At 44.1% G+C, this 12,548-nt stretch overlaps 2 protein-coding genes across 3 annotated transcripts in view; both read left to right on the plus strand.

The window, feature by feature from the left end:
- Positions 1-922: 922 nt before the first annotated feature.
- LOC311599448 (large ribosomal subunit protein eL37-like) lies at positions 923-1,342 on the plus strand. The gene has a single exon (XM_084785360.1). It carries the CDS (start codon positions 976-978, stop codon positions 1,267-1,269), a length of 294 nt encoding a protein of 97 aa, XP_084641486.1. The 5' UTR covers positions 923-975; the 3' UTR covers positions 1,270-1,342.
- A 2,868-nt stretch (positions 1,343-4,210) lies between these two features.
- The window catches only part of EZH2 (enhancer of zeste 2 polycomb repressive complex 2 subunit), a 63,455-nt gene continuing 55,117 nt past the window's right edge, over positions 4,211-12,548 (plus strand). The window contains exon 1 of one of the 2 annotated variants that reach the window (XM_084786128.1): positions 4,211-4,373. The gene's annotated coding sequence lies outside the window, so the exon portion shown is untranslated. Of the gene's footprint in view, positions 4,374-8,917; positions 9,071-12,548 lie in introns of those variants that run through there. The other variant, XM_084786129.1, reaches the window with a different exon arrangement.

Genomic DNA, 12,548 nt, shown 5'->3' on the forward strand with positions numbered 1-12,548 from the left:
TTTGTTTTTTCAAGACAGGGTTTCTCTGTGTAGCCCTGGCTGTCCTGGATTCACCTTGTAGACCAGGCTGGCTCAAACTCACAGCAATTCACTTGCCTTTGCTGGGATTAAAGACATGTCCCAGCAACACACCATTTCTTGACTCTGCAGGCAGAGTCTCAGGTAACTAGGCTGTCCTTTAACTTGTTAGATAATAGAGGCTGACCTTAAATTCTAGTTTTTCTTGCTTTCATTTCCCAATGGTGGGGATTGTGAATGTGTGTCACTATACCCGGCTTCATTTTTTTACACTTATTTGGTACATATGTTCATGGGTCTATGTATGTCACAGTGCACATGTAGCCAGAGGGCAATTTGCAGGAATTTGTTTCTATTTTCTATCATGTGGTTTCTGGGGAACTCATGACTTCAGGCTTGTCTGCATGTGATCTTGCCTTGTGAGCTTCCTTGCTGGCCATACTTTATATCTTTTAAAGACAGAGTTTTCACTATATAGTCCCCATGGCTGGCCTAGATCTCTGGAACTCTCTATGAGGAACAGCTTGGTCTCCAACTCATAGAAATCCATTGCTTCTGCCTTCTGTGTCCTGGGATTAAGGACATATACCACCACTCCCAGCCAATCTATACTTCAATAAATAGTTTATTGAAGCTGGGATAGGGTACATACACATAAAGCTGGGAAGCAGAAACTAGAAAATTAGTTCAAGTACTGTTTAAGACTCGCTTCCTCTATACAGCAAATTAGAGGTATGTGCTGGGCTACACAAAACCTATCTAAAAAAATTTTTTTAAAATTGTTTGCTTTTTTTGGGCAGGGGGTGTGTTTCAAGATAATATTTCTCTGTATAACCACCATGGCTGTCCTGGAACTCCCTTTGTAGACCAGGCTGGCCTCAAACTCACAGGGATCTACCTGCCTCTGTCAATTTAAAAAACAAACAAAAAGCTCTTTGCCTGGGCGGCAGAAGCAAGATGATGAAAGGGACGTCATCCTTTGGAAATCATCCCAATAAGACACACACGTTGTGCCTTTGCTGTGGCTCTAAGGCCTACCACCTTCAGAAGTTGACCTGTGGCAAATGTGGCTGCCCTGCCAAGCGCAAGAGAAAGCATAACTGGAATGCCGAGGCTAAGAGGCGAAATACAACCGGGACCGGGCGGATGAGACACCTAAAAATTGTCTACCAAAGATTCAGACATGGATTCCATGAAGGAACAACACCTAAACCCAAGAGGGCAGCTGTTGCAGCATCCAGTTCATCTTGAAGATTTCAGTCAGTCATAAAATAAATGCTCTGGTTTCAAAAAAACAACAAACAAAAAACCCATCAAATTCACAGAGATTTGCCTGACTCTGCTCTATCTATCTATCTATCTATCTATCTATCTATCTATCTATCATCTATCTATCTATCTTGTGTTTGCATGCCACCCCACAAGTATAGAGATCAGAGAACAACTTTCAAGAGCCTGTTCTATCCATCCACCATGTATGCTCTTTTTGTTTTTGAGACAGGGTCTATGTAGTAGTGCTGGTTGTCCTGGAAATCCCTATGTGGACTAGGCTAGCCTTGACCTGGAAGGCACAGAGACCTGCCTGCCTCTGGCACCTAAGTGCTGGGATTAAAGACATGCACAACCACCCACCATGCCTGGGCTCACTGAGTAGATTCTGAGGCTTAAACTCAGGTTGTCAGGCCAGCAGCCAGCCTGATACTTCTTTTAAGATCATCCCAGGCTAATCTTTGTATAAGAATATTCAAAAGTAAACTATGAGGTCACCTTCCAGTGCAACATTCACATTTCAGTAAGTAGCTGAAAGGGAGCCATGCTTGGATGATACAGCTAGCCCAGGAAAAGATTAAAAAAGACGTCAAAGCAGGAAATGGTGGTGCTAGCATTCTGGATGCTATAGTATAGACAGAAAGGGCTGTCTGTCTGGGCTAAATGTAGCAAGTTCTTGTTTTAACATTTTTTTTGAAATCTATACATAAAAATATTCTTTCTGTAGGCAATTTCCAAGGCAAATTTGTTATTGGCATCAACGTTTCTTTCTTTCTTTCTTTTTTTTTTCAAGACAGGGTTTCTTTGTGTAGCCCTGGCTGTTCTGGAACTCTCTATGTAGACCAGGCTAGCCTTGAACTCCCAAAGACCCACTTGCTTCTACCTCCCAAGTGCTGGGATTAAAAGCAAGCACAACCACTGCATGGCTGGCATCAAAATTTTCAATTCTCAGCTGGTGAGACTTTATCAGTGTCTGTGGTTGGGACTCCTTTCGTTTCTCATATTCCTTTAATTTTTCCTGTCTTTCTATCTTGCATTACAGCCACCTAGAACACAAAACTGCTGACGTTGCCTGCAGTCTGTCATGAGGAGGCAGGAGGACCGGATAGGTTCAAGAATTGAAGGCTAACCAGGATAATGTTGTAAAAATCCCATCTTAAAAAAAGAAAAGGTTCAAGAGGCCACCTTGGTGTACAGATCAAGTTCCAGGACAGTCAAGGCTACACAGAGAAATCCTGTCTCCAAAAACCAACCAATCAACCATCCCCAAAACAAACAAACAACAAAAACCCCAAACAAACCAAAGAGCCTGGGTACACTTGTGAGGGATTTAACTTTTAATCCACATCTTTTGTGAGGAAGACACACCTCTTGTCTTCATGGCAAGTCCATTTCTTCACTAGCAGTAGAGACTGTTTCTTTGGGTTTCTTATGTATACTGAAGATCATCCAGGCTTATGGACGAACTACTAAATTCTTGGATTTTCTGTTGGTAGATAGCTGTTGTTGGACTATGGAGACACACACACACATACACACACACACACACACGAAATATACTAGAGTGGCTTACAGGCTGTGTTGAGGCTAGTCCAACAATGGCTGTTTATCAGTGGAAAACCCAAGAACCCACTAGTTGTTCATTTCACACTCCTGGATGTCTTTGGCTGAAGGAAACCCGAAGAAGTAGGCTCTATTGTATATATATATGTATATTTATATCTCTCTGTGTGTATTATTCCTTCTCTCTCTATATTCTGAATACTATATATTTATTCATTGTATCAGTGAAGAAATGCATATATATGCATATATATATGTTTATTTGACCTATTCCTCTAGAGAATCATGATTAATACAGATACATATGTCAACTTCTGTAGTGTGACAAATTCTGCTTGAACTCTTTATTATTGACTCTGTCTTCACGGGTTTCTGGGATTTTGCCATCCGGATAGATGGATCTTATTCCAAGTAAATTTGAAATACCTTTGATTCCACTACCAGATAATGAAACAGTATAAGAAGCGTATTTCTAATCTGAGAGGAGATAGATTGAATCCCAAGATGGTTTCTAACCACTGCCAAATGTTGCAATCTTCCTTACACGTCGCTGAGACAGTATGAGGTGAGCGACCAGCACGCAAAAGTTGTTAATAAACAACTGGAAACCTTGAGAAGTGCTGAGAACCCTAACTATAGCTGGGAAGTCCTTCCAGAGAAATCTGGAATCACCCTCATGTCGCTTTTTCTTACGTTGCCAGGGCATTAGGTACCAGTTTTGCTAGCCAAAGCCACCGAGGGGCCCGTACTTTCTCTGCCCTGTGATGCTCGCCACGGGGAGCGCGGCCCACCTGGCATTCCGTCCCCCGCGGGGCCCGCCACGCGTCTTCCCCTCCATGGCGCTAGCAGGAGCCCTGGACCCTGGGCCCAGGATGTGAACGGCAGAAGGCGGTTAAAACCGTTACCAATCCGAGTTTTGAACTATTTCAAACTTGGCTCCAGCGCCCGCCGGTCTCCTCCCCCTCCCAAGAACTACTCTGAGCCCATTCCCGCCAAGAGCTGGCCCGCCCTCCGCCCGGTTCCCGCCACCTCGACCTCCCCGCCTCCTGCCCAAAGGCGGCTTCGGGTCCCGCCAGCTGCCGGGTCCCCGTCGGCCTGTCCACGGCTTTCTTGAGCGGTACCCCATGTTGGCAAAAGAACAAAGACTGCAACCGGGGCGCTTCCACCCTGCAAGCGGTGTTTCTCAGAGCGAGCCCAGCCACACGCGCACGCGCTGCCACCAGCGAGCCCCGCGCTCTCCGGACTGGGGATCACTCGAAAGGCTCCCAGCCAGTCGGGCTCTCTGATTGGACGGGCGCCCTCTTGCATCCGCCAATCGGGGCGGCGCTTGATTGCGCTGGGGGGGCCAAATAAAAGCGATGGCGATTGGGCTGCTGCGTTTGGCGCTCGGTCCGGTCGCGTCCGACACCCAGTGGGACATCGAAGGCAGTGGAGTCCCGGCGGCGGCGGCGGCGGTGGCGGCGGCGGCGGCGGCGCGTGGGGGCGGCGCGCGGGAGAGGCGCGGGCTGGCTCGTGGGACGAAGGTAGCGATCGCGGTCGGCGGTCGGCGGCCGGTGGCCGGCAGTCAGGGATCTGGAACGCGCCCCGGGGCGGCGGCGGTGGCGGCCACCGCGGGACCTCCGCGCGGGTGCCCGGCTAGTCTCCGGCATCGCCCAAGCGGGGCTCACCCGGGCGCCGCTTTTGTAGGCGCGGAGGGAGGGCGAGGGGAGACCTTTCTTAGGGGGTCGTGAAGGTGCGGGTGGGTCCACGCGGTCCCAGGAGTGGAGTGTGGATCCCGGCAGCTGCGGGCGGGCGGGGGCCGGTGGTGGGGGCTTCTGTCCCGGAGCCTAATTCCGCCGGGCTGGGGCGGGGGGGCGTTCCTGCGGCCGAACCGGGCCGGCAGCTCCCAGCTTCAAGTCTCCTTTGTGTGGCGGGGCGGCGCGAGCGCCCGGGTGGGACGGGACACACACACAAGTTGGTGGGACCGAGCCGATAGTCCTCACTCAGACAAAGGACAGACTGTGTCTCGGGAGGGGAGGGGAGGGGAGAACGCGACACTCGGGGCTCCCGCCGCGCGGGTGGGGGTGTGGGGAGGCGCGACGCGAGCGCGAGTGGGCAGGGCTCGTCCCCGCCTGGCCCTGCTGGGGGGCGACCGACTAGCGCCTGGCCCTGCAGCTGCGGGACAGCGTGCGCGATTTGGGAACTCCCTTAGCTGACATTTCCCGTAGAGCCCGGAGTCTCCCACAGCCCCAGGCTGTGAGTGTCCTCGCCTGGCTTTGTGCTAAGTTCGATGGGAAGAGTGGAGCTGTGCTTCCTTCTCTCACTTCATTGTACCACCCCCCTTGCTCGCACCAGATCTATGCCGCGGGGCTACTTTTTGAAAATGGGAGAAATTGAGAAAGCACGGGCTTTCGGAAAACTTGGTGAACGCCTTGTGAGTTCCACTTTCTAAAGGATCATCATCTTAAAAAAAAAATACGGGCTGTTTTTGCTAACTTGTATGCTTCTGAGAATGGCGACAGGTGCTAGCGAAATCAACTGTCATTTACTCAGCGATTATTCCCCAAATCTCCAGGGGTTGAATGTGGAAGCGATAATAGAACTAGATGATCGAAATAAAATGCCCACGAGAAATGTGGGTTTAGACTGTAGGGTTGACAGTTTCTTATTAGTGGGTCATGTTTCCCGTGAACAATACCCGTTGGTGAGTCAGAAGAGACCTTTGTTACCTAAGAAATTCGAATGTATTCTGGTCACAATTCAAAGAAACTTCCTTTGTTACATAGGATCTGTAAAATGTAAATTCATCTTAAGTAAAATCTGTCTTTGCTGTTTAAATTACTTTACAACAACGACACAACGACTAGTTAGTTTCAAGAAAGTCGTTATAAGTTTAATTTTATGGGGTTTTAATGGAACACAAAACATTTGAAAAATATTTTAAAATACTAATGCTGTTACAGTTGAATGTAGTTTTTATTTCTGGTGATTTGTTAGTTTATTTTCTATTACATTTCACTAACGAACACCAGCAGTGAATTCATATTTCAAAATAAAATATAAAACAGTATAACTCTAAATAATTTACTCATAATTTTACTGACAAGACTGTGGAAATATTTGTTACATTTAATTTCCTGATCTCTCAACTTAGAAAAGGATTTGAATCTGGTCTTAAAAGAAAAGAATCCTGCTTTTTCTCTTTGGATGTGTATTAGGAAATGAGATATTTAAAGTCCCAGAAACACTTTAGAAAATTGCATCCTAAATTCTTATTTTGATGGGTCTTGAATATGTTTCGTAAAAACAAAAAACCCCAGAAGAACAGACTTCTGATTGCATTGTTTCACCTAAAGTACATCTGCTAACTTAACGGCTTCCTAAGAATGGAGACAAAGAAATGCAGTGTCAAATTTCTATTGCTTCTGATTTGCAAAGCATTGTATCTTGTACCTGACATTGTAGGTGCAGCTTTCGGTGTTGAGATTGTAAAGTAAGGTTTGTTATATTAAAATAAGGTTATTATATTAAAATCCTATTGATAATCTCATTCATTATGAGGTAAGCTAGTTGTATAGAATTTTGGTAGGAACTTGGGTATTTAGATTTAACAATTACAGGTTTGCCTGAACATGTGATCTGTTCTGTAGTTGACACTGGCTATTTTGTACTTGCTACATATATTTCTTAGAACCTCTTTTTGAGGAATTGGTTGAAATTTTTGCCTCGTTTTGGTAGAATTGAGAGCATGTTTAGGCAGTCTAAATATAGTGATAGGAAAGAAAGCCACTTGTTGACATTGTGTGGTTAGATGTGGTTTTTTTGGTACTGATTTTCTCTGGCATGGTTATTGAAAGGTTTTAGGCAGATTTCCCAAATCACACAGAAATTCTTTTGCTTTAGGATGTCCATAATCCTTTGAGGTTGGATGCTCAAGAAGTTTGGATTTGTTTCATCATTAGTCTTTAAATAATAAAGAAGAAAGTTAGTGTGCTTTTTAAAAACCAACAAAGAAAATTCTGCTGATACAGTGACTTATGGGCTAATTAGAAATTCTTTATAGATTAGCTTTGAAGTTTTTAATGTCAGTATAGATGGTGACTTTTTCTGTAAAATCCATAGAACTTATGGGTCGGTAAAATCTTTATGGTGGAGCATGGGTAGAAAGGAACAATGCATTATATTCAGAGGAAGGTCTATCAGATTGTATGCTTTATTTTGGAGAGGGTTTCCCAGAATTCCTAGGCACTCTTATGTTCCCACAGGATTGTGTTCATGCTTTTATTATAGTATGTGTCAAATTGTTCATTTGTTTATGCTTCGCACTGTAGAAGTGCCTTGGGACAGAGGTTCTGTCCTATTTTTGATTGTATGCCTAACACCTAGATTGGTAGTTTCCAGAGAATAGAGATTGTAATAGTCAAATGAATTAAGGAAATAGGAAAGATATGTGAAATAACTTAACAGAAACTTGGAAAGCATAGATAAAACTGTGTGCTATGAAACCCAGGTTTGATCCTAGGAACCCACAGTGTAGGAGAGAATTGACTTCCGGAAAATGCTGTCTTCCAATCTCTGTATGTTCATGCAAGGGCCTACATTTTCTCTCTCAGTAATAAAGAAATTTCCAAGCAGACAGGCTAGGTCTTTCTTCCTCCCTAGGGTCTTGCTATGTAGCTGAGATTAGTCTTGAATTTACCATGTAGACCATGCTGGCTTTAAATTTGAGGCAGTCCTACCGCACCTGGCCTTTGGATGCTGGTATTATAGACACTTCCACCATGCCTTCCTTCCTTTCTTTCTTTCTTTCTTTTTCTTTTTCTTTCTTTCTTTCTTTTTTTTTTTTTTTTTTGAGACCAGGTCTTGATTTGTAGCTGTGGCTAACGTGGAATTTGAGGTCTTCCTGTTTTAGCCTCTTGAGTGCTACATGTATAAATGTGCACTACCATGTTCTGCCTTTCCTTTTTTCTTTTTTTGAGATAAATCTTGCTGTGTTGTTCAGAATGGCCTGAAATTACTGGGTTTTTAATGATCTTCCTACCTTAGCCTCTGAGTAGCTAAGATTATAGGTATGTGTCACTGTACTTGGCTTGAAGGTGGCAGGCCTTTTAATTGAAAGATATTACAAGAAATTGAGTTATTTGTTGTAATAATTTCAGGTAGGCTTTGAAGCTCAAGCCTAAGGAAGCAGTGACAGTGTAGTTACGTCACTTATTGGGTTGTTCGCCATCATCGTTCTCTGGTCTTACAGACCCTGCTGTGCAGCTCTATAACCTTCATTCTTTCTTAATGGTAAAAGTAGAGACAAGTCTGGAAGTATCTCAAAAGTTATAGAAATTAGAGCTGGTACATTTCTTTCTATTAAAAAAAATTAGTGGGCTGTTAATATAGCTCAGTGGGCAGAACTGCTTGCCGCTGAGTCTGATGACCTGAGTTTGATTTGCCCTGGACCTCCACGGTGGAGAGAACTATTTGACTCCTTGCAAATTGTCTTTTGACCTCCAACACACACACACACACACACACACACACACACACACACACACACACTTAAGTATTTTTTTTTTTACATTGTGTGTGTGTGTGTGTGTGTGTGTGTGTGTGTGTGTGTGTGTGTGCAGGATTGGGTTTCCAGTCCCTTGGAGCTGGAGTTACAGGGATTTCCAAGTTGCCTGACTGTTTGGTGTTTGGGTACTGATCAGAATGCAGGTCCTCAGGATTGGGTTTCAAACATTCAAAACTGATAAGCCGTCTCTTCGGCCCACGAAGCTGGTAAGTTTCTAAAGTGGTCAATGAGTTCTGTACCTTGTGCATATACCTTTGTGCACAAAAGTATGGCAGAGATGAAGTGAGCAAAGGAATTTCTGCACAGTAAACTCAGGCACTGTATAATGAAGGTTTGGTCAGTGATGCCATGTATATAAACATAGTATTGTCAGGTTATTGCTTAAGAATACTGTAGCTGTCTCAGTTTTGATAAGTACACTGCAGGTATTACAAATGTGTCCCTGTCACTAAGCAATTTATTACTGCAATATTAAAGTGTCTACTATTTACCATATTTTTAAAAATTGTCGTGATGTGTTACTTTATATTTAATTCATTTATCAGCAGATGAAGAGACAAAACAGTAAAAGAAAGATATTCTGACATAAAATGAGTGAAATTCTGATACATGCTACACAACTTTGAGGACCTTGTGCTAAAGTGAAATATGCCAGAAACAACTTTTTGCTTATTTGTAAGATGTATTTATTTTTATTTGATATGTTTGCATGTATGTATGTGTACAGTGTTTCTGCCTGGAACCCACGGAGGCCAGAAGAGAGCCTTCCTCAGATCCCTTAGAATTTGAGTTACAGAGTTTCAGGAGCTGCTGTGTGGGAGTGGAAAACTCAGTGTGAGTTCCACTGTGATTGGAACTCAGACCGTCTGGAAGAGCAGTAAGCGCTCTTAACTGCTAAGGCATCTCTCCAACTCATATTTATTTACTTTTTGTAATTTTTTAAAATGAAAATATATTATTGTCCCTTTCCCCTTTCCTCCCTCTAGTTCCTTCCTCTAGTTCCTTCTTGCCCTTGGTCACTTTCATTGTTACTGTTGTGTGTGTGTATTTATTTACCTAAATATAGAAATACAACCCACTGAGTCCATTTCGTGTTACTTGCTTGTACGTGATTTCAGGGGTGATCACTTGTTATCGGTAACCAGTTAGGGTGTTCATCCTTGGGGAGCACTAATTTTCCCACTCCCAACATTCTTTAATTGCCTGTAGTTCTTTGTTTAGGGGTGGTTGCTGCAAGATTTTCCACTTCCAGGTTAGTGTGTTTATTGGTTCTGTACTTCAGGTCATGTTCAGGCCCCTGTATTGTGGAGGTGTCATGGGAGAATAAGCTTCCTTGTCACTCTAAGAGACATAATCTCAGAGAGAGTTCCTGGTCCTCTGGCTCTTACAATCTTTCTGCCCCTCTTCTGATACATTCCCTGAGCCTTAGGTGCAGCCTTAGTTGTCTTGTAGATGGGGCAGTTGGGGCTGGGCGCCACATGATCACTTGTTCTCTGTATTTTTGACGTGGCGTGGTTTTCTGTAATGTTCTCCACCTATTGCAAAGAGAAGTTTCTTTAATGGATGGTGAGATCTACACTTACCCTACTGGGCCCTGGTGCAGTATGCGCAGGAACTAGGTGGGCTGCAAGGTTCCTGGCTGTAGCTCAAGAAGGGTCTATTTACTTTTTGAGACAGGATTTCAAACTATAGATGTTGCTGGCCTGGAACTTGCTGCATCAACCAGATTGGTCTCGAACTTTGCTGCGTGATCTTAATGTTTCTGCCCTCTGAATGCTAGGCTTTATAGGCATGCACCACCACACCAGCCTCGAAACAACTTTCTAAGTGTGATTGTATTCGTAGATATGTGTAGAGGCCAGTGGTTGACATCACATGTTGTTCTCAGTTATTTTTCCATCTATCTTTTCTGAGTCTTTCACTCCCTGAAAAATTGCATTAGATGTAGCTCTCTGATTGGGCTAGGCTGGCTGGCCAGGAAGCACCAGGATCTTCCTGTCCTCTGGTACAGGGATTACAGACATTTATTGCCAAACCCAAGCTTTCTTGATTTGTTTAGTGTGGGTGCTGGGGCTCTGCATGTTGGTCCTTCTGCTTGCCTGGCAAGCACTTTGTTAACTGGCCTTTCTTTCTTTCTTTCTTTTCTTTTTTTTTTTTTTTTTTTTTTTGGTTTTTTGAGACAAGGTCTCTCTGTGTAGCCTTGGCCATCCTGGACTCACTTTGTAGACCAGGCTGGCCTCGAACTCACAGCGATCCACCTGCCTCTGCCTCCCAAGTGCTGGGATTAAAGGCATGCGCCACCATGCCCGGCTTAACTGGCCTTTCTTTACAGCTTGCTTGAATTGGCTTTTATGAGGCTGAGTATGTAGCTCAATAGGTAGAGCCCAGGATGGGATCCCTTTTGGACAGTTGTGAGCTGCCTGACATTGGTGTTGGGCTTGGGTACACTAGAATGGCAGTTCTCTTTCTTTCTTTCTTTTTTTTTTTTGAGACAGGGTTTCTCTGTGTAGCCTTGGCTATCCTGGACTCACTTTGTAGACCAGGCTGGCCTCAAACTCACAGCGATCCGCCTGCCTCTGCCTCCTGAGTGCTGGGATTAAAGGCGTGCGCCACCACGCCCGGCTGGCAGTTCTCTTTCTTAATGGCTGAATCCCCTCAACAACTTTTATAGAAAACAGAAATCAAGTAAAGGTTATCGGTGGCTGAGAAGATAGGTAAATTAGTTATTGTTTGGTGATTAGAGTTTTTGTTTAGAATTATGAAATAGTTTTCCAGATAGTTGAACAATATATTGAATATATGTAGTCAACCTTCTAGATCCAGATTCAATTTTCTTCTCCTTAAAAATACTACCAAGATTGTTTGTGCTGAACATGTAACAGACATGATTTCCAGCTGTTTTTCTCTGTGCAACACAGCATACCAGCTGCATACATAGTGGTCACATTGCATTGGGTATTATACGTTATCCAAAGATGAAGTGTACGGGGTAGGTAGGTATTGTGCCTTACGCCTCCTTGGAAAGTTACATAGGAGAATCCTTGAGTTCTTAAGAGCAGCCTGGGCAAATACTAAGGCCCTGTCTCCGAGCAGCAGCAGCGGGTCAGTGAGATGGTTCAGTAGGTAAAGATGCTCAGTGCGACAACCTGAATTTGATTCCTGGCACTCACATGATGGAAAGACCAGAAGTTGTGAGCTGCCTGACGGAGATGACAGGAACCAGACTCAGGTCCTTCCAGTTCTCTGCAGGAACAGTTCATGCTCTTAACCACTGAGCTATCTCTTTAGCCCCTGATCTGGTTCTAAAAGTAATTTTTTAATTTGACAGTTCTATATACACGTGTAGTTTATCTTGTTCATATTCACCCTCTATTACCCTCTCATATCTTCCTTCCCTCTTCTTCTGGACTCTTCCCCAAAATGTTCCCCTCTTGCTTTTGTGCCCCCTCCCCTTTAATAGCTTTCTCAGCTTGATTAGCGTTGATTGCATGGACATGGGTGTGGGATTCACTGGAGCATGGAAAATTAGCCAGTGTCTACACAACTGAGAAAAATGACTTCCCTTCTCTATCAGCCATTAATTGCCAAGAGCTCCTCAGCTTAGGATGGAGTCTCATGAGCTCTGTTTTTATTGTTGAGACAGGGTCTCATGTGGTTCAGGCTAGCTAGCCTTGAACTCCTGATTCTTTTGCCTCTTCTCCCAAGGGCTGGGATTAGAGTTATGTGCCAACATGCCCAGCTGCTTTAGTTTATGAAGAAAAAAATAATGGCAAGGGCTGGAGAGAGGAGCTAGGTAGTGGTAGAGAAAGGTGAGTTTGGGCATTTGGATGTTGGGTTTTGGTTTTAAAGTTCTGATCTCCCCTGACTTCTTGTTTGCTTAGGGCAGCATAATCCAACTTACTACTCCCTGTGTGCTACCACTTTGCTACACTCCAGCCTACAAGATGTTTTATATAAGGACTACAGAGTAAGAATATTAATGTTTTTTTAAAAAACGTAAACATTGCTACCTTCCAAGGAAAAATTATGTAAGGTAGGCTGCTGTATTCTTTGCCTACCCTAAAAGACTTCCCATATAGCTCTTTACAGGAAAACTTGTTGCCCTTATTATCACATACTGCCTTTGTAAAGCGGAGGACAGCATTCCAGCTTT

The sequence above is a fragment of the Acomys minous genome (genome assembly GCF_964271855.1).
Source record: "Acomys minous genome assembly, chromosome: 6".
Lineage (NCBI taxonomy): Eukaryota > Metazoa > Chordata > Mammalia > Rodentia > Muridae > Acomys > Acomys minous.